This window comes from Ovis aries, chromosome 3, assembly GCF_016772045.2.
Source record: "Ovis aries strain OAR_USU_Benz2616 breed Rambouillet chromosome 3, ARS-UI_Ramb_v3.0, whole genome shotgun sequence".
In the NCBI taxonomy this organism is placed as follows: Eukaryota; Metazoa; Chordata; class Mammalia; order Artiodactyla; family Bovidae; genus Ovis; species Ovis aries.
The window spans coordinates 31,663,106-31,690,396 of record NC_056056.1 but is presented as its reverse complement, the minus strand read 5'-3'; the positions used below and the strand labels follow the sequence as shown (position 1 = coordinate 31,690,396).

At 37.8% G+C, this 27,291-nt stretch overlaps 1 protein-coding gene across 6 annotated transcripts; it reads right to left on the bottom strand.

The window, feature by feature from the left end:
* Positions 1-3: 3 nt before the first annotated feature.
* UBXN2A (UBX domain protein 2A) lies at positions 4-25,743 on the bottom strand. Of its 6 annotated transcripts, none has more exons than XM_027966545.3 (8): positions 25,671-25,743; positions 23,980-24,008; positions 15,924-15,978; positions 13,216-13,354; positions 10,972-11,078; positions 6,283-6,420; positions 5,045-5,203; positions 4-3,525 (listed from the first exon to the last, which is right to left on the bottom strand). In XM_027966545.3, exons 3-8 carry the CDS (start codon positions 15,962-15,964, stop codon positions 3,333-3,335), a joined length of 777 nt encoding a protein of 258 aa, XP_027822346.1. In that variant the 5' UTR covers positions 15,965-15,978; positions 23,980-24,008; positions 25,671-25,743; the 3' UTR covers positions 4-3,332. The 6 variants fall into 6 exon arrangements, with proteins under 6 accessions (XP_027822346.1, XP_060267916.1, XP_060267915.1 ...); XM_060411933.1 differs by lacking the exons at positions 23,980-24,008; positions 25,671-25,743 and adding exons at positions 22,932-23,118; positions 23,559-23,765; XM_060411932.1 differs by lacking the exon at positions 23,980-24,008.
* Between the last annotated feature and the right edge of the window lie 1,548 nt (positions 25,744-27,291).

The following is a 27,291-nucleotide window of genomic DNA, read 5'->3' as shown; positions in this document are numbered from 1 at the left end:
CACTGAGTTTAAAAGTATTGCATTTTAACACTTCTGAGTATTAAATGAAAGTAACATTGGTTAAAATAGCTGGCAAATAGAAAGCACCTAATAAATGTTTGTTGATTCTCAAACTGAATGTCTTTGCAAATAAAAATGACAAATACATCCATATGTAACTAATTTATAACAAACAAATATAAATTATTTCACAGATCCTTTTAATGAACAGTATTTCATCTTTAAGACAACAGTTCTTTAACCATTATCAAGATTGCTTTCAAAATACTTTAAGGCACTGAAATAGATGCATGCATAATTTCAACACAATTAAGTAAAATGAAAACTACTCTAAATGACAGAAGCATATAAAATAAATAAGATCACCTTTATAACCTGGATAATGCATAGTAATTTAACCAATAAATTAAAGTTTGTTAAATTCAATATGTACTTCTATATAACAGGCCTAACAATGCTTTTAAACTGATTGAGGCCAGTTTTCAAACAACTACTTAGGTCAAATTGTATTCCACACCTAAGATGCTGACTTATTTTCAAGTTTGCCTTCCTTCGCAAAATTCAGTTTGTTTTCTAAAGTCAACATGTTTGGGCTATATTAGACATTTAATTAACAACTTTAGAATTTTACACTTTCACATAAAAAGCTTTATGAGGGGGTTCTCACTTTAGAAAACCTTTAAGAATATCACTTGTGGTAAAGTTTTCACAGTTACAAAAATGAGGGTTATTGCTGATGACGGGTCTTTCTCTAAAGAACTTCTCATTGTGGTGTACTCTACATGTACACCCAAGAAAACTTCCAATATGTCTTCTGGATAATAATTACGGTAAACTGGAAAACCCATAAGGGAGGCTTTTCTATACATGTGAGAACAATATTTCCAACAAGAAGCCCCTTCATATAAACATATGGAGAATCATAAATTGACATATTTATGCAAAGGAAAATGATAAAATGCTTCATGACAGGACTATATGAAACATTTTCTTACAGATTCTTGAAAATATATGAACAGTCATCTTACGTATGATCTTAGCATCCCCTCACTTTTTTAAGAATGCCATTATTTTTGTTTCACTAGCGAGAGGGCTCTATCATGGCCGTAAACGTTACCGACAATAAATATTTTCTGTTATGTGTCTGTTTATTTCTGAGGGTGAATGATAAAAGGAAAAGTCTCTCCTTTGTTCTCCCTCTCTCCCTGATAAAACAACAGAACTCTACCACGTGGAGGGCTGAGAGCTAGAAAAGCAAGCATTCTCAAAATGGATTTCAAACAGAAGATATATCTTATAAACCAGGTCATCTAGTTATGTGTCTCCCTTTTGTTATCCCTGAGCCTTTAATAAAAACCTCATTTAAATAGTGCAGCCTTGTCTCAGCTGTGCTTATCGAAGATAAAGCACAAGTTTATCTCATGATCAGTTCAGCCTTAAGGGGTGGGGGAGGGAAAAACAGTTTAAGAACAAACCATGGGGGATCAGGATAAAACTTAAAGGTCTAACAGCCCCATTTCAGTTGTGTCTTATACTGCCATGGTGAAGCATGCAGGTTTTATTTTCCTAGGGTGAAAGCTTAGTGCAGGATTTCCTGAAGATAGGTTCTCCTACTACATACCTAAGAATTACTGGAGATTAAAAATGTAGAGATCTGGGACCCATCCCAAATACAACGAATTGTTAAAATGTGTGCGGTAGGTGGCAGGTAATAGGCATTCTGAAAGCTTTCCAGGTGATCCTTGAGCATTAAGGCTTGAAGATCACTGCAAATCACTGCTTTCACTTAATCACAAGATTAGTTCTTTCAAGGGGTCTGCAAGGTCAAAACTATTTTCATAATTATATTAAGATGTTATTCTTGCTTTTTTTTCTTCACTTTTTCAAGAGTTTACAGGAGCTTTTACCAGAGGGGACATGATGTGCGGTATTGCAACAGACTGAATGTGGAAGCAAACGAGATCCCATCTGTCTTCTTTAAATCGGACAGTAAAGATGTCTTGCAGAAAATAAAATACAATGCCACATTTCCCACTCCATCTTTTGACATTTTGGAAAATGACATTTTTCATGAAAATGTTCTTTACATTAACACATGTTTTTAGTGAATAAATATTTTATAACCTTTTATTTTAAATATAACATTAATATGTGTAACACAGATAAACAAAAGGTCTTGGGACCAAAAAGTTTGAGAACTTCTCTTTCCAGCAGGCATTCAGTACCCTATGAACATTACTGCTGATAGGCCCGGTTGCTTCATTCCTTGGCATACTCAATGTATATTTCACTTTAAATATGATTCAACAGATCATCTGCAAAAAGCTTCTTAAACTTATTTTCAGGCAAGAGGATTTAATCTGACAGTGAAATACTCAAGTCGAATCAGTTTTAGTTAAAAATCTACGATGTGAGGCAGGTTTTCCTTAGTGACATCTAATGTAATAAACAATCCTTTAATATATAAACAGGCCAACTGATGTATGAAATAGAAAACCACACTTCACATGACGCATTTTTAAAATGTTAATTAGTAATGTGACAACATCAGCATTAGATTCTATGTGAGTGGTGCCAAACAAATGGCTCACTCCAAATGTCAGCTGAAAACAAACCCCTAGTTTTTCAAAGAAAATAAAGTAGGGAATAAACAGGTTCCTAGAGAAAAAAAGAATTCTTTTAAATCTACACATTTTTAAAATGTTGAAATATGAGTTGGCACGTTGATACTGACATTATACTAAGCTACACAGTTTTATTCTTAAATGAAAGTACATCCCAGATACTGTTAATATTCGATTGTTGGAGTACGCAAATTGGGAACACTTCTGAGGTTTAGCTGTGGTAAAAGCAGACCCTTTCAGCCTTATGATTGTATCTCAGATATAAGAAAATTACAGTGATGCTTTTAACCTGCCATGTACAATTTTTTAATGTATTGCCATTTAAAAAATCTGAGACAGCTAACATTTAAACACATCATTGCTGTTTGGGAATGATATTTGAATGAAAGATGCTGTGCACATATTTCCTACTTTATACCATATTAAGATTTTAAATGATAAGTTATTGACTATATCTTATGTTGAATAAATGGTATTTGAAAATAAGTATATTTTTCTTTCTGAGTAGCCTTCTGGAAAAAGTTCACTGAATATAGTTTCCAGTAATAGTTTACTTTCCTAACTTGTACTTATTTTAAAATCTCATCAGCAGGGAATTGAAACAGTGCAAAACGCAGAAAATCTGACTTTCCCTTGTTTTGATTTGCATGTCCACTTATGACCATCATTTTTGGGGAAACTTTCCACTTAGTCTATCAAAAATCAATGCTACGAAAGTTCTTTAAAAGGGTCAGCGGTGTTTTTGAGTCTCTGAATGATTACAGCATTCTGTAACTCAGCTTCTTCCAGGGTGAGTGTTTCATCTAGCAATTTGAGGAAAGGAAGAGCCGTTGCCAGGGAAAAGGGAGGACTCCTCTGAGATCCCTGGTATTTTTCGATGAAGTCTTTGATGTGGCTTATCCTGTAAAATAGCACAAACTATTAATGTAATTTTATGAAAGCCTGAATTAGCTAATTTAAGGTGAAGTCTGGGATTTTCTTAAACATAATTTAGTGGGAACTTAGTGATGGATCATTATATCTTCTCACTTTTGCATATGCCTAAAAATTTATATAACAGAAAAATCAACATAACTAGCTCTGCATGGATCAGAAATGGTCCAGTCAGTAACTCTACACAGACATGGGCTTTATCTCTTCCATACCAGGTGATGTTGTATGCAAATCTAGTTAAGAAAACACTTAACCTGGTACAGGCCTATTTTCAATTAGTATCATGAACACTATAATGTAATATAATCACAGCAATCTTAAAGGCAGCTCAGTTATTACATGTAAGTATATGTGTGTATACTTAAAGAGGGAGAGGACATACACAGTTCATCAAAAATAATTAACACAGATTTACAACAGATTTCTCTCTTGCACAAAAGGAAACAGATAAGATCATGGAAAGGCAAATAAGATATATTGGCATATGTTTTGAGCGAGGTAGTACATAAGTTCGGAGAAGGCAATGGCAACCCACTCCAGTACTCTTGCCTGGAAAGTCCCATGGATGGAGGAGCCTGGTGGGCTGCAGTCCATGGGGTCGCTAGGAGTCGGACACGACTGAGCGACTTCACTTTCACTTTTCACTTTCATGCACTGGATAAGGAAATGGCAACCTACTCCAGCGTTCTTCCCTGGAGAATCCCAGGGATGGGGGAGCCTGGTGGGCTGCCGTCTATGGGGTCACACAGAGTCAGACACAACTGAAGCAACTTAGCAGCAGCAGCAGTGCATAAGTTATTTCACTATTACTATTTTAACCAAGCACATATGTATAGAATATTTTACATGTGTAATATCTCCTTCCCAAATTTTAAATGCTTTTAAATAAAGAAGAAAACCTACAGACAATATGTTCCTACTTTAAATAAAATGAAAAAAATTAAGAAGAGATGAGTGACTAGAAAAATTTATCAAAGTAGTAATAGTGATGATCTCTAGGCGATGAAATTTAAATTGACTTCAGTTTATTTCAGGACTTTCCTGTATTTTCATTCTTTTTATACAATTAACAATGGAGAAGGCAATGGCAGCCCACTCCAGTACTCTTGTCTGGAAAATCCCATGGACGGAGGAGCCTGGTGGGTTGCTGTCTATGGGGTCGCGCAGAGTAGGACACGACTGAGAGACAATATACACATAGTGCTAAAAGGTCTACTTAAAAACATATTGAAAATAATTCTTTTAAAATTATATATCTAGTTAAGCCATAAAACTAATGAAATAAGTAGAAAAAATCAAAAATATTTCATTAACGTCCAAGAATTTCCATTTGTCATGATACATTATGTTTAGAGAACTATTTATTAAGATTCTTGGTTAGTTCTTAAAAATAACTATTGAGTGACTTGAAAAGAAGAAATATTATTAAAACTCAGCGGGGGGGGGGGGGGGCGGAAATCAGACAAATAATGAAATAGAAGACTCACCTATGAGAAATGTTAAATTTTTGGACAATCCTTTTCCCGTTGGCTAACCAGATCTGTATATTAGTGATGGGTTCCAGATTGTTTAGTGGGACAGCAGACAACTTATTTTTATTCTCAACTTCAATATTCTTAGCTTTAGAAACAATTTTTGGTGTAGCACTAGGAAAATCCATACAACAAATCAGATGGGTGTTTTTCAGTAAGCAGAACTTTATCATTAAACAATTACTCTACAACTTTTACAGGGAGTATAGATTTTAGGAAGATTTTAGCCAGTCACAGCTGTTCCCCTACTAACACATAAATATATTAGTATCAGTTGTACCTATCATAGATGATGATTATAGGAATTTAATGAAATTATGCATATCCAAGTAATATGTAAGACTGTAGAGTGTTATATAAGTATACTTGAATACTACTTAAGTACATATATATTTGAATAGTGCCTTCCAGAACAATTTTATAGTGCTGACAGATCCATGGACTTTACCTATGTCCCAGGTTAAAATTTCTAGAAGAAATAAGTTCTTTGTAGAGAACAGTCCTTGGGTTATAAATGAGATAAAGTATTTCTTCATCACTCTGAAGGTCACACTTGAATATTTTTATACTCGTGGATGAATATGCATGTATATACTGTACCAATCTTGATAATTCATACATGAGAATTCATAAAAATAAGAAGCAATCCTATATTTAACCTCTTTGCACATTCTGTCACAGGCATAACTAGATAAGATGAAGACTGCAAAGTCTGAAAATAATTAAAGGCTTTGATACTAACTTTATCAGGCATTATTTCACTTGTATTACTTCAAAATTCAGATACTGATTGGAGGAATGCAATGCTGAAGGCACTGGTTACAGAATACTATCTCCCAAAGCTAGCCTATATACCCTATGACATTAATGGCAAAGCTCAAGTGGTGGGTGCAAGGGAGAAAAAATGATTTACCCACACAATTTTGTCCAATGTCCTTATTAAACCAGGCCCTTTTGATCTGATAAAACCAAAAAAAGCCTTCATGATTTTTAAGTGTAGTGCCAGCTTGTGTTATTTTCACTAAGGTGAATATGATTTAGAAGTTCTCATAAAAGTTAACATGAAAAAAAATCTCATTTTCAGTGGGAGAAATGATAAACTCTATATATGTGGTCTACATAGTGAAATAATTAAAAGCCGAATATTAGTCAAGCCTCTGCTTATGAAAAGCACAGACCATGAGCCTACTCACCTTCCCAGTCTGTGACCTTGTCCTGAGAAGGGCTGGAACACAGGCTTTGTTGACATACATACTTCATTTTTCTTATCTTCAACTTTAACATCCACCTCCTCTTTATCAAAAACTCCCTGTAATTCTAAAGGTAATTCCCTTGGAAAGTAAAGAAAGGAAGCTAAGAAGCTACTAATATCCCTCTTGTTCCTCTGAAAAACATATTCTATATACAAAAAGAATTAAAAAATATACAAATGAGGCATATAATATTCTATATAATAAAAACTACATCTATTTAAAATAATATAGTTAAAATAATACAATTAGATAATATGAATCTCAAAAGCCAAGAACAATATAGAAAAATTTTTTTAAATTAATTTTATTGAAGGATAATTGCTTTATAGACTTTTGTTGTTTCTGTCAAACCTCACCATGAATCAGCCATAGGTATACATATATCCCCTCTCTTTTGAACCTCCCTCCCCATCCCACCCCTCTAGGTTGATACAGAAACCTTGTTGGAGTTTCCTGAGCCATATAGTGAATTCCCGTTGGCTATCTATTTTACATATGGTAATGTAAGTTTTCATGTTTCTCTTTCCATACATCTCACCCTCTCCTCCCCTCTCCCCAAGTCTATAAGTCTATTCTGTATGTGTTTCTCCACCACTGCCCTGTAAATAAATTCTTCAGTACCATTTTTTTAGATTCCGTATATATGCATTAGAATATGATATTTGTCTTTCTCTTTCTGACTTACTCTGTATAATAGGTTCTAAGGTTCATTCATCTCATTAGGATTGATTCAAATTGATTTTTATGGTAAAAAATTTTTAAAACTAAAAATTCATGAACAGCTTGAGCTATTCAGTTTGTCCAGAGTAACACTGAAGTCATGAAACATTTGATGACTATATACTGCTAAAATTAAACAATTTGATCACTTTCATAGATATCTAAACAGGATTAATAATGTACAAGAAAAATCAAGATCTTCTTTTATTTTTTAAAATGAAAATATAGCTACATGCTTGTTCCAGAAAAGCAAGACAAAAAATATAAATACTAATTGACTTAGACAGTGACAGTCCCCTCCCTCCAAAGTGACTGTCCTTAGAATTCCTCTCTTGATAAAAAACTGGGGTGAGTCTCTGAAATTTTTTCTCTCTATATAGTAAAATACCACGGATTTGTAATTTTTCCCAAGATGGTATCATTCTATACACACTATTCTGTATTTTGCATACTGCTATTCTGTTTTAAAGTAGATCAAGTACAAACATATAAAATACTCTTTTCATCTTTTTCTAACTGATTTGTAAGAAATGTGTATCTATTCCATTTACAGGATATAAGTGCAACAAGTATTCCCAGTTTGGCAATTGATTTTATATAATCAGACTTATCTTTCTTATATTGCTTCTGGGATTCATGCCAACTATAGTTATATGCAACAACATGGATGAATATCCCAAAGAAATAAACTGAGTAGACGCAAAAATTAAACATAGTCCATTTATATAGAGTTCAAAAATCAGATAAAATGAAAAAAGCCTAAAGAAAAACAAAAAACTATTAAAAAAAAGCAAAGAACAAATTACCACTGAAGTTAGGATAGCATTACTTTTGTGATATTCCTACCGATAAAGTATACTTTAGTCTTATCAAGGATTGTTGTTATTTAGTTGCTAAGTCATGTCTGACTCTTTTGCCACCCCATAGACTGTAGCCCACCAGGCTTCTCTGTCCATGAGATTTTTCAGGCAAGAATACTGGAGAGGGTTGCCATTTTCTTCTCTAGGGGATCTTCCCCACTCAGGGGTCAAAACCATGTCACCTGCATTGGCAGGTGGATTCTTTACCACTAAGCTACCTGGAAAGGTGGCTATCATGAATTAAAAATGGGACAAATCTGAACTGAGAGACATTCTATATAATTTGGGCCCATAATCTTCAAGTGTCAAGGTTATTAAAAAAAGACAAAAACAAAAACTCAGGAACTGTTCCGTTTTGAAGAAATGAAAGAGACATGACATTTAAATGCAATAAGTAATTCTGAATTGGATGCTTTCGCTATAAAGGATAGTATTAAGATAAATAGCGACTCCTGAAAATGTCTGACAATTAAATGATAATCATACATTAATAGATGGTTGTATTGTGGTTACAGAGGTAAATATATTTCCCTTTTTTAAAAAGGATACTATTAAGATAAATAGCGACTCTTGAAAATGTTTGAGGATTAAATGATAATCATACATCATTAGATGGTTGTATTGTGGTTACATAGGAAAATACATTTCCTTTTTTTTAAAATAAAATATACAAACTATTCTGGATGAAGAAGCATTACTTCGGCAACTCACTCTCAAATGCTTTTAGAAAAGTTCTTAGTACTTCACTTGTGACTTTTGTATAAGTTTGAAAAAGATTAAAAATTAATTATATACAAATATACTACAAAATTAATTATATACAAATTATACACAAATATAATACAAAACAATTTATAATTTGTATATACATTGTACATATACACATGTACAGACCTATATATGTGTATGTATATATTGAAAATTGGTTATATACAGAATATTATGAACCCTTCTGAAATAAAAACTGACCAAAATAAGTACTTTGCACCATTAAATTGATGTCACACATAAATCATATGATAAGGACAGTGCTATGGGACAGAATTTAATTTTGTGTATCTTTTTAATAAAGCAAAAGCATGAATATGAGCATCAATAGCTGAAAGAATGTTCATGACTTTTACACATTAATTTATTAATTTATCATGAAAGAATAATTGAGATACTAGTCAACTTTGAATATAATTATAAGAAAACATAGGAGTAAAATCTTCAATGCCCTGACATAAGTGATATTTTCTTAGCTATGACACCAGAGACAAAGGTGACAAAAGAAAAAAAATCAATAAATCAGACTCCAGATTAAAAACTTTTGTGCTTCAAAGAGTACCATCAAAGAAATGAAACAACAACAAACATAAAAGAATAGGAGAAAATAGTCTCAAAAATACATCACAAACTCTTACATATCAACAGCAAGGTAAATAACCTAAATTTTAAAAGTAGGCAAGGGGGAATTCCCTGGTGGTCCAGTGGTTAAGGCTCTGCACTTTCACTGCTAAGGGCTCAGGTGGAAAGGGTAAAAAACACCAACAAAGGATCTGAATAGATATTTCTTCAAAGAAGATATCCATGTGGCCTACAAGTACATGAAAAGATGCTCAACATGACTGGTCACTAGGGAAATGCAAATGAAAACCACAAGATACCACTTCGTAATGAGTAGGATAGTTATAATTTAAAAAACCAGTGTTGGCAAGGATATGGAAAACTGGAACTAACAAGCACTGGCAAGTATATGGAAAAACTGAAACTTTGATACACTGTTGGTGGGAATATAAAATGATATAATCACTTTGGAATACAGCGTGGCATTTCTTCATAAACAGAGATAACAATTCCACTCCTAGACCTGAGAGGACTGAAAACATTATGTCCACATGAAAACTTGTACACAAACGTTCAAAACAGTATTATTTGTAATAAGCAAGATATGGAAATGACCCAAATGTCTCTCCACTGAGAAGTGAATAAACTAAAGGTAGCATATCCATACAATGCAACACTATTTGGCAATAAAAAGGAATGAAGAACTGTTAAAAGCTACATGAATGAAATCTGAAAAGACTATGTTGAGTTAAAGAAGTCAAACATCAAATGATTCCATTTATATGGAATGTTCAAAATAGACAAATCCATAGAAGTAGAAAGAAGACTGCAGTTGTGCAGGGTTGTGAGGAGGGGGAAATGGAGAGTGGAGAGTGATATTAGCATGGGGGTTCTTTTTAGGGTGATGAAAAAGGAAATATTTTGGAATTAATAGTGCTGAAGTTGCATAACTGTGAATATACTAAAAAATTATGAATTGTATACTTTAAAGGAGTAAATTTTATGGTAGGCTAATTTTATTTTAATAAAGCTTTAATTAAAAATAAAGCTGTTATTTTTCTTAAAAATTTAAACACAAGGATAGTCACATATTTTTTATAGTGGGCAACTTAAGAAATAATCAAATCACCAACAACTAGGTGTATATATATATATATATATATATATATATATATAAACATTATGGCTCATCATTGTAACAAAATAATATACAGATATATTCAAGTATTTCAAGATAAAGTCAAAACACTTTTTAAAATATATGCACAATTATGTATAAATCTATGAACAGAAAGTGCCAAAATGAAATTCAACAGAAATGTTAATAGCAGTAATACTTCTGGGTAATGAAATTATGGGTGATTTTCAAGTTTTTATAAATATATAATATAAAACACTACAGGGCAATGGAAATCACAATTTAACAACTATAAAGATCTTTAAACGTAATTATTAAATAACAAGTAGGATGTGATGTGGTATTAAGTAACACTTGGCAAAGTGAATTAATTTAAGTCAGATTTTGGTTGATCAGAATTCACATTCCTGACCCTTCAAGATTACAGCTGTGGTTCTCTTAAGAAAACCCATCTTATGAAAAGTGTGAATTTAAAAGAGAAAAAGTATTTTTCAATGTGTAAGGATGTGTGAACAACATTAAAAAGGAATCTTCCAAATGAAACATATCTAAAATATCCTTCTGCTAACAAAGATTGCTTACCCTTTTTTGATGGAGTTCAGAAACTGTTGACTTGCACCATCAGAATAACTTCTGAAATCATCATTGACAGTGAATCCATTTTTCCATAATTTTATACTTACATCTACCTGCAAAGCAGTAAGAAACAAAATGTATAATGTTAATCAATAAAATGTACTAGTAGATTAAAAATCCTTTGAAAATTTCTTCTATCAGTGTATATTTTATGTATCAATCTTTTCTTTAAAATTGAGATATAACTGACATACATCATTGTATTAGTCATAACATAATGATTTGATGTATGTATATACTGCAAAATGATTACAGAATGAGTATAATTAACATCCATTACACAGTTAAAAATTTTAAATATACCATTCATAAGAGCTAGCTTCAAATATAAAATATCAAAATTATAATGTTCATGTATAATCTAGTCCATAATGAATAATGTTTTAAAGTAAGTCATTAATCATTTTCTTTAGGAGAACTCATTTGGAAGAATATCCTGTGCTCTATCTCAGAGGACACTAATGCTGTCTGGTCAGAAGAGACTTCTCAACAGTTAGAGAAATCTGAAATGACCTGAACATTAGACTTTGAACATTAAAAATAAAAATGGGGGAAAAACAACTAAGAGTAATTAACAGCTATTCCTTCAAATGTAATCTATCAGTTTGGACTTCCTGGGTGGCTCAGTGATAAAGAATCTGACAGCCAATGCAAGAGAGATGGATTGGCTCCCTGATTCGGGGAGATCCCACATGCTGCGGAATAACTAAGGCTGTGCACCACAACCACTGAGCCGTGCTCTAGGACTGGGGAGCCCCAACTACTGAAGCCTGCTTGCCCTAGAGTGAGTGCTTCACAAGAGAAGCCACTGCAATGAGAAGCCTGTGCGCTGCACCTGGAGAGTACCCTTTGCTCACCACAACCAGAGAAAGGTCTGCACGGCACTGAAGACCCAGCACAGGCAAAAATAAATAAATCAATAAAAGTATTAAAAAAAAACACACAATAATTTGCTTAAAAAAAGAACTGTCAGTGTTACTGTTAGCAATATTTCATCTCTCAACATCTTCTGGATCATCTCACTTCCCTGAAGTGTCAGACTCATTTTATACATTTTGAGAAAGTGTCTGCAGATAGCCAAGACTGAAAAATCAGTTGTCTGTAAAGCATCCTTTCATGTATAAACAGTACACCATGAAAAAGCAAACTGTTCAGCTTGCATCTCAAGCAACTGTACTTTTCCTTAAGATACTTCTGTATATTGCAGAAGAGTTTCACATATGTGTCTGTGTGTGTGTGTTAGTCTCTCAGTCGTGTCCAACTCTTTGCAACCCATGGACTGTAGCCTGCCAGTCTCCTTTGTCCATGGAATTCTCCAGGCAAGAATACTAGAGCGGGCTGCCATTTCCTTCTCCAGGGAGTGAACCTGGGTCTCCTGCACGGCAGACAGATTTTTTACTGTCTGAGCCACCAGGGAAGCCTCATTTTATGTATATACTTCATATTTTATTATACAGAAAGTTAGTAAGATAGGTATTGAAGTGTTGGGATTTAATGGAATCTGTAAGTTTCACTGTTCTATCAAGGACATTCTTAATTGAAACAAGTGTTTTTCACCCCCTCAAGTGCAAAGAAGAGTACAGTAATTACTGGTACGGTGTGGTGCTGTGTGGTGCCATTGCCTCAGTTCCTCCTGAGGTGCCAGTTTTGTTGACCAATGCTTTTGCGATATCAGTGCAAACTCAATACAGTGAAAAAAGTAAATAGTATCTTTCTATTAGTAAGAAAGCTGAGCACAGAAGAATTGATACTTTTGAACTGTGGTGTTGGAGAAGACTCTTGAGAGTCCCTTGGACTGCAAGGAGGTCCAACCAGTCCATCCTAAAGGAGCTCAGTCCTCGGTGTTCATTGGAAGGACTGATGCTAACACTGAAACTCCAATACTTTGGCCACCTCATGCAAAGGGTTGACTCAGTGGAAAAGACTCTGATGTTGGGAGGGATTGGGGGCAGGAGGAGAAGGGGACGACAGAGGATGAGATGGCTGGATGGCATCACCGACTCGATGGAAGTGAGTGTAAGTGAACTCCAGGAGTTGCTGATGGACAGGGAGGCCTGGTGTGCTGCGATTCATGGGGTCGCAAAGAGCCGGACATGACTGAACTGAACTGATTAGTACGATAACAGTTTTGACCTCTAAAAGTCCATATTTTGAGAAACATCAGGAAAGAAAAGATTTATGGACACTTACCTGTTTCTTTTGTTCAGTGGGAGACAAACATTTGGCACCAACCTTCTGAGCTTCCTCAAAAAGGCTGTCAACAAAATATTCACAATTTGTTTGTTGACTATCACTAAGAGGTTGGTGGTCAGATCCTGTTTCACAAACCCTACACACAGACAGACACAAAAAGAAGAAGCATTACTGACCACTAATTCTCTAAAAGTTTACATAAATTGCTCTAGTTAAGGGATCTAACACTGAGACACTACCTCCATGTCTGCAGTCAGAGATCCTATTTTAAATTAAGATAGTAGATATGTGCCCTCGGGAAAAAGCCATTAACCCTTTTGGTCCAGAGCACAGCTCTCTCAACTTCAGTCCATTGACACTTGGGGAAAGATAATTCCTTGCTGAGCTGGCTGGCCCATACATTGTAAGAGGTTCAGCAGTGTCTGTGAGCAGTAGTGTGGACATTCCCCCTACATCCCAGTTTTATAATAAAAAACACCTTCAGACAATGCCAGATGACCTCTAGGGGTGGGATGGATAAACCTTGCCATGTGGAAAACCATTGGTCCAAAGTGAAAAAAATGTGTTCTTTGTAAAGGTCTCAAAATTGCTTTAAAAGGGGTTACTGTATAGTTTTTGGTAACAGGGAGCACTCTTGAAACAAAAGGTGATAATGTGTGAAGAACAGTCACAATCATAGCTTTGCCCCTCTGTGCACTTCAGAATAAAATTTCCCACTCAAGACTTTCATTTGTAGTGGTTTAATACTCTGCTTGCACTCATCTCACACGCTAGTAAAGTCATGCTCAAAATTCTCCAAGCCAGGCTTTAGCAATACATGAACTGTGAACTTACAGATGTTCAAGCTGGTTTTAGAAAAGGCAGAGGAACCAGAGATCAAATTGCCAACATCCACTGGATCATCGAAAAAGCAAGAGAGTTCCAGAAAAACATCTATTTCTGCTTTATTGACTATGCCAAAGCCTTTGACTGTGTGGATCACAATAAACTGTGGAAAATTCTGAAAGAGATAGGAATACAGACCACCTGACCTGCCTCTTGAGAAACCTATATGCAGGTCAGGAAGCAACAGTTAGAACTGGACATGGAACAACAGACTGGTTCCAAATAGGAAAAGAAGTACGTCAAGGCTGTATATTGTCATCCTGCTTATTTAACTTATACACAGAGTACATCATGAGAAACGCTGGGCTGGAAGAAGCAGAAGCTGGAATCAAGATTGCCAGGAGAAATATCAATAACCGCAGATATGCAGCTGACACCACCCTTATGGCAGAAAGTGAAGAGGAACTAAAAGGCCTCTTGATGAAAGTGAAAGAGGAGAATGAAAAAGTTGTCTTAAAGCTCAACATTCAGAAAACTAAGATCATGGCATCTGGTCCCATCAGATCATGGGAAATAGATGGGGAAACAGTGGAAACAGTGTCAGACTTTATCTTTTTGGGCACCAAAATCACTGCAGATGGTGATTTGCAGCCACGAAATTAAAAGATGCTTACTCCTTGGAAGAAAAGTTATGACCAACCTAGATAGCATATTCAAAAGCAGAGACATTACTTTGCCAAAAAAGGTTCGTCTAGTCAAGGCTATGGTTTTTCCAGTGGTCATGTATGGATGTGAGAGTTGGACTGTGAAGAAAGCTGAGCACCAAAGAATTGATGCTTTTCAACTATGGTGTTGGAGAAGACTCTTGAGAGTCCCATGGACTGCAAGGAGGTACAACCAGTCCATTCTAAAGAAGATGAGTCCTAGGTATTCTTTGGAAGGAATGATGCTAAAGCTGAAACTCCAGTACTTCGGCCACCTCATGCGAAGAGCTGACTCATCGGAAAAGACTCTGATGCTGGGAGGGATTGAGGGCAGGAGGAGAAGGGGACAACAGAGGATGAGATGGCTGGATGGCATCACCGACTTGATGGACATGAGTTTGATTGAGTTCCGGGAGTTGGTGATGGACAGGGAGGCCTGGCTTGCTGCAATTCATGGAGTGGCAAAGAGCTGGATACGACTGAGTGACTGAACTTAACTGATCAGATATTTACATGAAATAATAAATCCTCCAGTGAAAAAATAACAATATTTGGTATAGAAAGTGTTCACAAAACATCTGTTAATATAAACATTTATCTTTTTAAATGGACTATGAATGAAAGGTGCTTCATTTTTGAGTATTTAAGACAAAAAGAACATAATAGAAAAATAGATATTTCATCTCAGATAAGGGAGAATAAAGCGTTTTGAATCGGCTAATTCTCACAAAAACTTTTCAGATATCTATGTATGCCCTCTCCCTTTTTAGAGGAGATATTGAAGCTCAAAGAATCTAAGTTGCTCAAAGGCCAGAGAAGTAGTAGAAGACAGAGATGAGATTCAAACTTAGGTTTATTTGACTCCAAAGTCATTATATTTCCACTATGACTCCAAGAGAGTATAACAGAAGGGGCTAATGAAGTAAACAGTTACTTTAATTTTTCAGTTATACAACAGAAATGATAAGTGAGCAGAAAGAAATTTAACACTTTTCACAAAACTAATCAAAAATATTTAGAAACCACTAAAAATCCATTTAATGTGAGTACAGCAAAAAACACCAACTTTCAAATACATTACTCATACTTAACAAATAATCATAATGAAAACATACTAAATCAGTGAACTGTGATAAAAATAAAGATAGTACAAAGAAAATGCACTACTCAACTTACCATTCTTCCTTTATACTTTCAAGATTATCCACTTCTTTCATTCTTTCTTGTTTTACTGTAAAAGGAAAAGCTAAAGTTTTTACTATAGTATTTTAAATAAATTCATTCCCCCATATGTGTTAATATTCTTTAAGCTATTATACAGTCCTAAAATAGCACCAGAGAGGTCTTAAGAACAAATGACCAGACCCAAAGCTGTCACTTTCACCTAGAGTAAAGCAATAGTAAAAAGTAAATTCAGGATTTGGATAATCTTCTGGTAGAAGAAAGATTTGTAAATATTATGATGAAAAATAATATACCCTTTGATTTAATAACAAACAAAAGCAAATGTAAACATTTCATTCAACTTTCAATAGTAACAAAATATTAAATCAATATAAACTGATTCTCACAATGTTAGGAGAAAGCAAACTGACCATGTCATATCTTTTGACCCTGATCTTCCAGATTTCTGGAAACTGAGAAGACCAACAATTAAGCTATATACATAAAATATGTCTACCACAGCTGTTTTTCATCAGGAAAAATTGAAAATGCAGTAAGTCGTCATGATATAGCTGCTTGATGGGACACTGTGCTATGCTTAGTCACTCGGTCGTGTCTGACTCTTTGCGAACCTGTAGACTGTAGCCCACCAGGTTCCTCTGCCCCTGGGGATTCTCCAGGCAAGAATACTACAGTGGGTTGTCATGCCCTTCTCCAGGAGATCTTCCCAATACACGGATTGAACCCAGGTCTCCCACATTACAGGTGGGTTCTTTACCATCTGAGCTACCAGGGAAGCCTAAGAATACTGGAGTGGGTAGCCTATCCCTTTTCCAGTGGATCTTCTTGACCCAGGAATCAAACCAAAGTCTCCTGCATTTCGGGAGGATTCTTTACCAGCTGAGCTACCAGGGAAGCCCTGATGGGATATTATGTATCCCTCAAAAATACTTGTGAAGAAAAAGATACCATATAAGTGAAAAATATAAGAAATAAAAATTTCAGCAAAAATTGAATATGAAAAAATGGAGAGAAACAAGAATGAAAATAGTTATTGTTGGCAGGTAATAAAATTATGGATTATCTTCTTTCTTTTCCAAACTTTCTGCAATATTCTCGCCTTTACAACAAAAATGATGTAAGAAATAAGCAAAGAAACCATGGACATCCCAGTGGTCCAGTGGCTAACACTCCAAGTTCCCAATGCAGGAGGCCCAGGTTTGACCCTAGGTCAAGGAATTAGATTCTACATGCTACAATTAAGAGTTGACATACTGCAGCTAAGGGTATGCTGCAACTAAAGAGCCGGCATGCTGCAACTAAGACTTGGTACAGTCAAATAAGTAATAACAATTTTTAAAAACAACAAATTGATTTTAAAAATAATCAAGCAAGTCAGTGTTTAAAACAATCCAAGCCATCTGCCCTTTGAGAAGTCCTGGACGCAAGGTTACCCTAGATAAGTATACCAAAAACTCACACCGTGGTTTCTAAATACAATTTTCCTAAAAAAGGGAATCATGGCTCCTTAGAGAAAATTTTGACTACACAGGCAGAGAAAGAACAAATGAACCTGAAACATACTGCTCCAGAAAGTAAGATGGTGCTCAGTGAATGATGAAGACATAAAAGGACACTGAAACTACATGAAGAGGCTCCCGCTGGACAAATCTGGGAAATGGAACGTCAAAGTAAATGATGATACTAATGGATTATACTCATTGAATAAAACAAAAACCCATGAGGAATCCATACTATTATTACAGATCTAAAAAAAATTCAGGAAAAGATGGACTTTTAAATAAACTCAACAATCATATGGAGTTATCATTATAAAAATAAATTCTAGATATAACCAAGATTTAAAATTTAAAAATTGAACTTGGCTGACATATAAACTACTACATACAATACAGGTAACTAATAAGAACCTACTGAATAGCACATGGAACCCCATTCAATACTGCAATGACCTATATGGGAATACACTCTAAAGAAGAGTTACATATATATATAAAACTGACTCCTTATGCTGCACAGCAAAAACTATCAGTAACACAACATCATAAATAATTATACTCCAATAAACTGCCCTCCCCATCCCCACTCCCAAAATGCACTCGAGGGTGATGTCAGCAAAATGAGGGAACGGGCAGTTGCAAGCTCCTATCTCCACAGAAACACTGAAAGATAAGCAGAAACTGTTAGAAACAACTTAGTCAGAACTCTGGAAAGCAGTCAAAGGTTTGCAGCTATCAAATGAATGATAGAAAAATGCAACTTAAAAACAGCAGGGAAAACAAACCAATTCAAAACCGCGCAAAGGATCTGAACAGACATTTCTCCGAAAGATATATGAACAGCCAATCAGCACACAAAAAAGATGCTCAACATCACTAGCTACAATCAGATACCACTTTATACATATTAGAATAGTTATTATTTAATAAAACAAAAATAGTAAGCATTGACAGCGATGTGGAGAGATTAGAGCCCTGGAACCCGGGTGGTAGAAATGTAAAATGGCGCAGTGGCTGTAGAATAGAATTTGGTGGTTGAGGCATTATTCACAAAAGCCAGGAGGTGGAAGCAATCCAGATGTCCACCAACAGATAAATGTCTGAACAACATGCAGTATATACACACAAAGGAATATTTGTTGTTGTTCAGTTGCTAAGTCATGTCTCCACATTTCCTGCATTCCAGGGGGATTCTTCACCACTGAGCCACAGAGCCCATAAAAGCCCGTATTTACTTTTTAAATAATTAGTTGCATTCAAAGAGAAAACATTTATATATTAGTATTGCTTTTATGAAACTATGGTATAAAGATAAAGTAGTGCGTCTCAACCAGGAGGCAACGATACCACTAAGAAGACATCTGGCAATGGCTGGAGGCATTTCTGGGTTGTCAAAACAACTGGGATGAAGGGTGCTCCTAGTATCTAGTAGAGGAGGTCAAGGATGCTGCTGAAAATCCTACAATGCATAAGACAGTCCCCACAAGAAAGTATTGCCCAAAATGTCAAGTGCTAATGTTGAGAGACCCTGATACAAAGCAAAATCAGCATCTTTGCCGGCTGTAACGAAGCTGAATCCGCCTGCAATGCAGGAGACCCTGGTTCGATTCCTGGGTTGGGAAGATGTGCTGGAGAAGGGAAAGGCTACCCATTCCAGTGTTTTGGCCTGAAGAATTCCATGGAGTATATCGTTCATGGGGTCGCAAAGAGTCAGACACCATGAGCAACTTTCACTTTCTTTACCAGCTGCTCTACCAGGGAGGAGAGGGGGACGACAGAGGATGAGATGGTTGGACGGCATCATCAACTCGATGGACATGGGTTTGGGTGGACTCCGGGAGTTGGTGATGGACAGGGAGGCCTGGCGTGCTGTGATTGATGGGGTTGCAAAAAGTTGGACATGACTGAGCAACTGAACTGAACTGAACTACCAGGGAAGCCCTCCAAGGTGCTTAGCCAAGTGCAGAGCAAGGAGGAGCCATCCTTAAAGCATCTCACTATGTTTCCCATTAATAAGTTATTATTCTCTAGCAAATTATTACTATGTCTTATCATTTCATAGTTTAAGCTATTGATAAATTGTTTTTACTTGTTCCATGAGAACAAAAGAGAATGAAGAACAGACCTTGCATTCAAACTATCCTGTGCTGGAATACTGGCTACATCATTTTTGAGCTTAAGAATTGCTTAACTTCTCTAAGTACCAATTGCCTAACTTGTAACTTGGAGATAATCATCCTCCTAAGAAGGTTGTTCAGAGAACAAGAGAGATATCGAGACTACAGTAATGTTATGCTCCTTTCTCTTTTCCCAGTCCCCAATTATAACCTCTGTTACAAAGACTTATAGTAAGAAACACCTTCAGACTTAGTCTCAAAGTTTTAATTTCAACATGGCTATGAAATTTCACTTTTCATTTCACTAGATTAACTTAAAAAAAACTTTTGTATACTTATAGAACCTCCCACTGCTGTGTGCAAGGTACTAGTTTAGAACTAATGGTAGAAGGACAGACTCAGTATCCATTAACAGGAAGTTTACAGACTAACAAGGAAAAAAATATACTGAATTATTAATTGCAAACACAGTACAGAATTGTAAAGTAAAAACTCATTCTAGGAACTTTCTTGGTGATCCACTGGTTAAGAATCCACCTTCCAATTCAATAAGGATGGGGGTTTGAGCTCTAGTTAGGGAACTAAGATCCAACATGCTGTGGGGCAACTAAGCCCCTGTGCCACAGTGAAGATCCCACATATTGCAACTAAGACCCAATGCAGCTAAATAAATAAATGGTTTTGGAAAAAACAAAACAAAACTTATTCTATAATGGACATACAGTTACTATTATTCTAGGTATTTCTACCATAAATTAGTAACATGGAAATGAACCATGTAAAAATTTTATATCCACTGAGTGAGCATCTACAACCATCAGTCATGTGACATGAAAGAACCTAAGTCATGTACATACTGTATGTAGAAAATAAAAAAGCCATCTGACAAATATCGAAGTTACCACTATGAGGCTGGGCATCAGAATGGACAGATAAACACAAGTTCCTTCACTCTGCTTCAGTTTACTTCCAATTAGTACCACTACCATCTTACATTTGTATTGTATATCACAGTTTACTAAACACCTTCTCAAATATTATCCCACTTACTCCCAGAAACTGTAGTAATAAAATCAGTCAGGAGCCAGAGGAAACTGGGCTATCTGGAATGTATCCACTAAAAGGAAAATCCAGTCAAAATAAATTTAGACTACCAAGAAATGTCATCTTTTAATGTACACACTAGAATTTGAAAAGAAAAATATGCATATTACAAATTTTACTTATTTTTAAAAACATACTACAGGCTATTTTTTTTTAAAGATTATTAATTTGAATCAAGATATTGTACCACTAGGCATGCTATGCAGAAACTAGTTTCTCCTTTAAGGATAAAGTCATTCAGCACAAAGGAAAAGAAACCAATGGATCACGTTTCAGTTACGTCTTCCACAGAATAGGATTAGGCCACCAAGAGCAAACTATGGCAGCATCAGATTCAAACACTAGTAAGACAGTTATTTGTATATTTTGTGAATTCTAGTTTATTAACTATTATGTATATAACAATTTAAAAAATGAAATCTTTTGGAAAGTTTTAGCTTAGCTTAGCTGTAATCCCAGTAGTGAAGAACATACATTTTTGCTATCTTCTATTAATAGAAAAAATTGTTAAGGAGGGAGTTATACGCTCACAAGGACCACAACAATAGTGACAAAAGTAATTTCAATGAGAAAATCTTAGGAGAAAGGTGAAACTTCTGCAAAAAACCCTCCAGATCCCTGAGTTAGCTACTGTTTTGACACCAAGATATTCTCATTCCAGAATGGGCTCCATACTGTTATTTCCCTTGCAAAACCCATCTCAAATACAATCTCCTTTAGAAAACCTTCCACGATTCCTCCAAAAGGCATGAATATAGAATTACTAACACAACAAGGAGAGATCAATTACGTACTTTTTGAATCTGCCCTACCTTCACAACCACAACCCTAGTACCATCTTCTCTAGGTGGTTTCCCCACATCCATTCTTGTTCCCATCCAATTCAGTTTCTACACAGGAATCAAGGTGACATCTTTTTTTTTCTTAATGACAAGCAGCTTACGGGATCTTAGTTCCCAGACTAGGATCAAACCAGGCCCTCGACAGTCAAAGTATGGAATCCTAACCACTGGACTGCCAGGGAATTCTCTTTTTTGTTGTTTTGTGTTTGTTTTGTTTTTTGTCAGGGTGACCTTTTTGATTAAGATACAGATTTGATTATGAGACTTTCCTGCTTCAAATGCATCAAGACCTCCCACTATTCTTCAAATAAGATCCAAATACCTTGGATAACATGACAAGGAGTTAACTGCAATGTTCTCTCACTACATTTGAAAAGTTTGAAAGTTTTGGTATAAACATTTTTTAAAAAAGAAAAGAAAAAACTGGTTCCCAAAACTTAACATTATTTAAAAGGCCCCACATCATCTCTCTGGCCCGAACTAACCACAGTCCCCTCAATTCACCTGTTCTGATCTTCAGTTCCCCAAACATTCTCAAGTCTTTGTGGAACTGATTTCCTTTGCCTGGATCTTTCTTTCCCTCCTTTTGAAACCGTTTTGGTGTCCTTTCTGGGGGCAGGGGTGGGGTGTGGGGTCCAAAGAGCTCCAGTACTGGGAATCTCCTTCACCTAATTTCCTACTTATCCATAATAACTGAGCTCAAAGATGACCTATTCCTAGGAAAATCTGAACTGATTTCTTCAGTCCCCGGTTATATGCTCACACAACACCGAACATTCCCTCTTTTCAGCTTCTTTCTAGGTAGAGGATGACATGGTTAGATAACTATCTAACCAAAGGACAGGAGTTTGAGCAAACTCTGGGAGACAGCAGAGGACGGAGGAGCCTGGCTTGCTGCAGTCCATGGGGTCGCAGAGTCGGATATGACTTAGCATAGGAAAAACAAGTTAGGTAAGTAGGCATTTACTTGTGTGATTATTCGTTTCCTCCAATGACACTGCACAAACGTATAATGGTCACTGTCATAGCGTCAGCACTCAGCACACAATAGGTACTAAAAACATTTGAATGATAAATTTAGTAATTAGCATTAAATATTCCGTAATTAAAGTCTTCATGTAAAGTACGACACGCAGGGCTAAAAGTCAGTGCTCAATACGTAGTAGTTTCTGCCTTGCATCACTTTTGTTGTGTGCTTAATTACTCCCTCCATTCTGCACACAATTCTTATTCATTTTTTGGATTCCACCAGTGCCTGTCTCTGGAGAAGGCAATGGCAACCCACTCCAGCACTCCTGCCTGGCAAATCCCATGGACAGAGGAGCCTGGTGGGCTGCCGTCTATGGGGTCGCACAGAGTCGGACACGACTGAAGCGACTTAGCAGCAGCAGCAGCGCCTGTCTCTAACTTTACCTTATAAACAGAACCAAAACACACCTGAGCCACGACTATGAAATAAGGAAGCTTGATTTTCACGTCGCTTATAAAATCGATCCCATTTTACAATCCCACATTAGTAGAGGCTGCCAGTTTCCTATCTTTACTTTCAATGATCTCAGATTGAGTACGAAGAAACCAATGCTGGAAACCACACTAACGTTCGTTATTGCTAACAAGCAACAAACTGCAAATAAAAATGGACACAGAGGAAAAGAAGAAATTAAGTAGGAAAAGAGAGACCATCAAGTCTACAAAATAAAAGTGAGTTTTAAGAGCCAACTAATGAAGTTACCTAAGAAAGGTCCACCCCACACAAACATGCGCTTTATTTCTGCGCTGCGAGTCTGCATTTTGAGAACAGAGAACTCGAAGTTTCCGAGCGCCCGCAGAGAGAGAAAACCACCGGGGCGCGTGCCCGGAGTCGGCGGCCCCGGAGCCGCGCCTCACCTGCGCGGGCCCCGAGTCCGCCCCGCCCGCCGCCCCACTGCGCCCTTTCGGGGTCGCGGACCGGAGCTCCGACTAAGACGGGGCAAGGCGGCTCCGCCAGACCCATCCAACCCATCCACCGGGCCCCGCCCGGCGGCCGGCCCGTCCCCTCACCCAGCCGAGCTCCGGGAAACTCACCTCCCGGCGCGGCCGCTGGAGGGGGCCGCGCCGCGCCGTCGCCTCGCGGCCTCGGTCTGTCTGCTCAGGGGCCGCAGGCGCCGCCGCCGCCGGGCTGGAGCCCCTCAGATGAGGAGCACCGCCGCCCCCAGGCCCAGTCGAGCTCGGCGGCCGGGCCGCTGGAACCGCGCGCGCCTCCCTCGGTCAACGCCGCCGGGCGCCGAGTACGCGCCGAGGCTGGCTCTGCGCAGACCCGAGCGCGCGCGCGGGGGCGGGGCTGGCGGCGGCGGCGGCGGCGGCGGCGGCGGCTCGCCCAGTGGCCCGCGCCGATGGCGGCCGCCTCCTTCCTCCTGCGGACGCTGCTGCTTCCTATCTCTCCACTCGGCGCGGAAGACGCAGGGAGCTAGGTGTGGGCTCATCTCAGAACTCAGCACCAACTTACCTGTGTACTTCGTCAGCCTCTGATTGAATCTGCGGAGAGATTTCCCTGCATCCTGACCATGTTGAACTTTACCTGAGCCCCGAGATGCCGGGAAGCAACGGTTAAAAGCACCCACCCCCCGCCCCTTCCGTCCCCCCGCGACCCTTTCGTGTCCCTGGAAGGTCTGACAACAGGAAACCACACTTCCCCCCGCGGTTTATTCAGACTCACGGATGTCCCCTTGTTTACCCATGACAAGGTCAGACATAGACCCTCCAAATAGCCGTTCTCTTTGCTTCATGATTGATTGTCTTTACTGATTGTGCCCACTGACAATCTGGACAAAATACCAGCTACCTTGTTTTGGCCAAACTTAAGATTCTCTCCTTCCTCCAGGCTCCTAGAACTTGGACCCACTCTCAGCTTGACCTAGCCTACAATCCCCCCTTCACCATCACTGAAAAGTAGGCTGACCTCCACATAAACCACCCTGATCTGCTGAGTGATCAACTGCCACCTCCACGCATCCATCCCCCTGGCCCTATGCCCAGTTCTGTGAAGTCTTTGTTCCTCCTCCCTATAAAAGAAGGGCCCTTTTCTGTCTGCCTACAATGCGGGAGACGCTGGTTCGATCCCTGGGTCGGGAAGATTCCCTAGAGAAGGAAATAGCAACCCACTCCAGTACTCTTGCCTGGAGAATCCCATGGATGGAGGAGCCTGGCAGGCCACAGTCCATGGGATCGCAAAGAGTCGGACAGGACTGAGCGACTTCACTTCACTTTTCTGACTAACCCTGGAGGTAAGTTGCAGGCCTCTGTGATAGCATTCCCTGATAGTGATGGTTGTTGCCTCAGCTACCACATCTCATTGCAGTAGTTTCTTTTCCTCTTCTTGGAATAATCCTTTCCAATAGTCTCTCTTTATCTAAATCCAGGACTTTTTTGTTTGTTTTGGACAACTGTGTTCCTCCCTTTGTATTTATCCTCTGGCTTTATTTCTGTAGTCTCTCCACCCCTCCATCCCACCCTTATTCCCATTTGAATAATCCTTTCAAATATAATCTCCATTTGCCTATTGGTTTTACTTGACAGTTTTTAGTGTTGGGATTCAAGTTGATATTGGGCTTCATCTACAGATCCCTGCCATCCCCATGCAAGTAAAGGCACCCTGCGCGTCTTCTGAACTCTTCTTCAGGTGAGCAATTTTGGGATCCTGTAGTTAGTTCAGCTTTCAAACCTGTTCTCCAGGGATCTTGTCTGTTGAAGCCACCAGTAAGGAGTTACTTTGATTCCTTAGGACAAAGAGACTTTTCTATGGATGGCCTTTATGTGAGGCCTCCTCTTCTTTTCCCTCTTCTTCTTTTTTGGTCCCAGCACCATTTGATAACAAGAGAACTCTTCCCTGGTCAAAAATCAACTGACCCTAGATGTGCTGGTTTATTTCTGGACTCAAAATTCTGGTCCATTTAGGACTTTCCTGGTGGTCCAGTGGTTAAGACTGTTCTTCCACTGCAGGGAACACAGGTTTGAGCCCTGATCCCCCTTATCAGGGAAGTTCCACATGGCACACAATGTGACCCCCAGAAAATTTTTTGTTCCATTTATCTATATAGCTATCCTTATGCCAGTACTGTTATCCACTGGGGATCCCACTGCTCACCACTTACAAAGTCAGTTACATAGTCACAAATGTTGGTAGTAAATGAAAAGTACCTTTCATCAGAATGCCAGCAAGCTGAAGTGACAGTGGATTCAATGTCCCCCCAAAACCACCTCTGAAGAGTCTGCTTAGTCATGGAACTTCTAAAGGGAAGGAGGGCAGTAATCTCAGTTAATCATTAAAATATGGGGTCAGAGTTGCCACCTCAATGGCCTGCAGGCCTGTTGACTTATTGTGATTTTCCTGTAAGTGTTATCTTGTTCACATGGTTTGGTTGTACAATTTGGGAGATTATTTCAGGGGAAGGTAGGGAAGAGATCTGGCCATCTGGTAATTACTTGTTCTTCATTTTGGCTTCTTTGATCTATGGAAAGAACCAACAAGTTAGGCAAGGTGTTATCTGATTAAAAGATTTGAAAGGTATGCTTGAGCCTTTCCCAAGAGATGAGTAAAGCATGTGCTTAGTCCTTCAGCCCTGTCTGATTCTTTGCAACCCCAAGGACTGTAACCTGCTAGGCTCCCCTGTCCATGGAATTCTCCAGGCAAGAATACTGGAGTGGGTTGCCATGCCCTTCTCCAGGGGATCTTCCTGACCCAGGGATTGAACCTGGGTCTCCTGTATTGCAGGTAAATTCTTTACCAACAGAGCCAACAGGGAAGCCCAACAGGTTATTGAATTTTGTCAAATACTTTTCTGTGTCAGTTGAAATGATTTTTTTTTCCTTTATTCTATTGTTGTTGTTATTGTTCAGTTGCTAAGTCATGTCCAACTCTTTGTGACCCCATGGACTAAAGCATGCCAGGCTTCTCTGTCCTTCACTATCTCCTGGAATTTGCTCAAACTCATGTCCATAGAGTCAGTGATGCCATCCAACCATATCATCCTCTATAGCTCTCTTCTCCTCATGCCTTCATTTTTTCCCAGCATCAAGGTCTTTTCCAGTAAGTTGGCTCTTCACATCAGGTGGCCAAAGTATTGGAGCTTCAGCTTCAGTATCAGTCCTTCCTATGAATAGTTAGGGTTGATTTCCTTTAAAATTGACTGGTTTGATTTCCTTGCTGCCCAAGACTCACAAGAGTCTTCTCCAGCACCACAATCCAAAAGCATCAATCCTTCAGTACTTAACCTTCATTATGGTCCATATTCATTCCACATTAATTTGGTATATTACATTTTTTTTAAAGTGCAAACCTATTTATTGGTTTCCTATTAATCTTTTAGTTGGGCCTAGGGGAAGGTGGTACTAGTACATCTGTAGTTAACCCAATAGTTTAATCTCCTTAACTATATTCAGCAAATAATCTATTTTAATGCCCTTCTATCTGGCTTATTAAAGAACAAGTTGACATCTTGGACTTAGATTTACATATACTTATCTGGAGTACTATCTAACAGATAAAACCCACGGTCCCAAGACCATCTATCAAATAGTCCCTTTTTTTCTTATAAATTTCTAATGCTATCTTATATACCAAATTCCCATAAACACTAAGAGCTATTTCTGGGCCCTGTATTCTTGATCTGTATTCTGTTCTGCTGATCTGTTTGTTGGCTTCTGTAACAATAGAACAATACTCCTAATATCACAAGATTTTTATTTTTGCCTTGCTGCTTTTACCATTTTTAAGTAGCATTAATTACTTTCACAATCTTGTGTAACTAGATTGTATCCA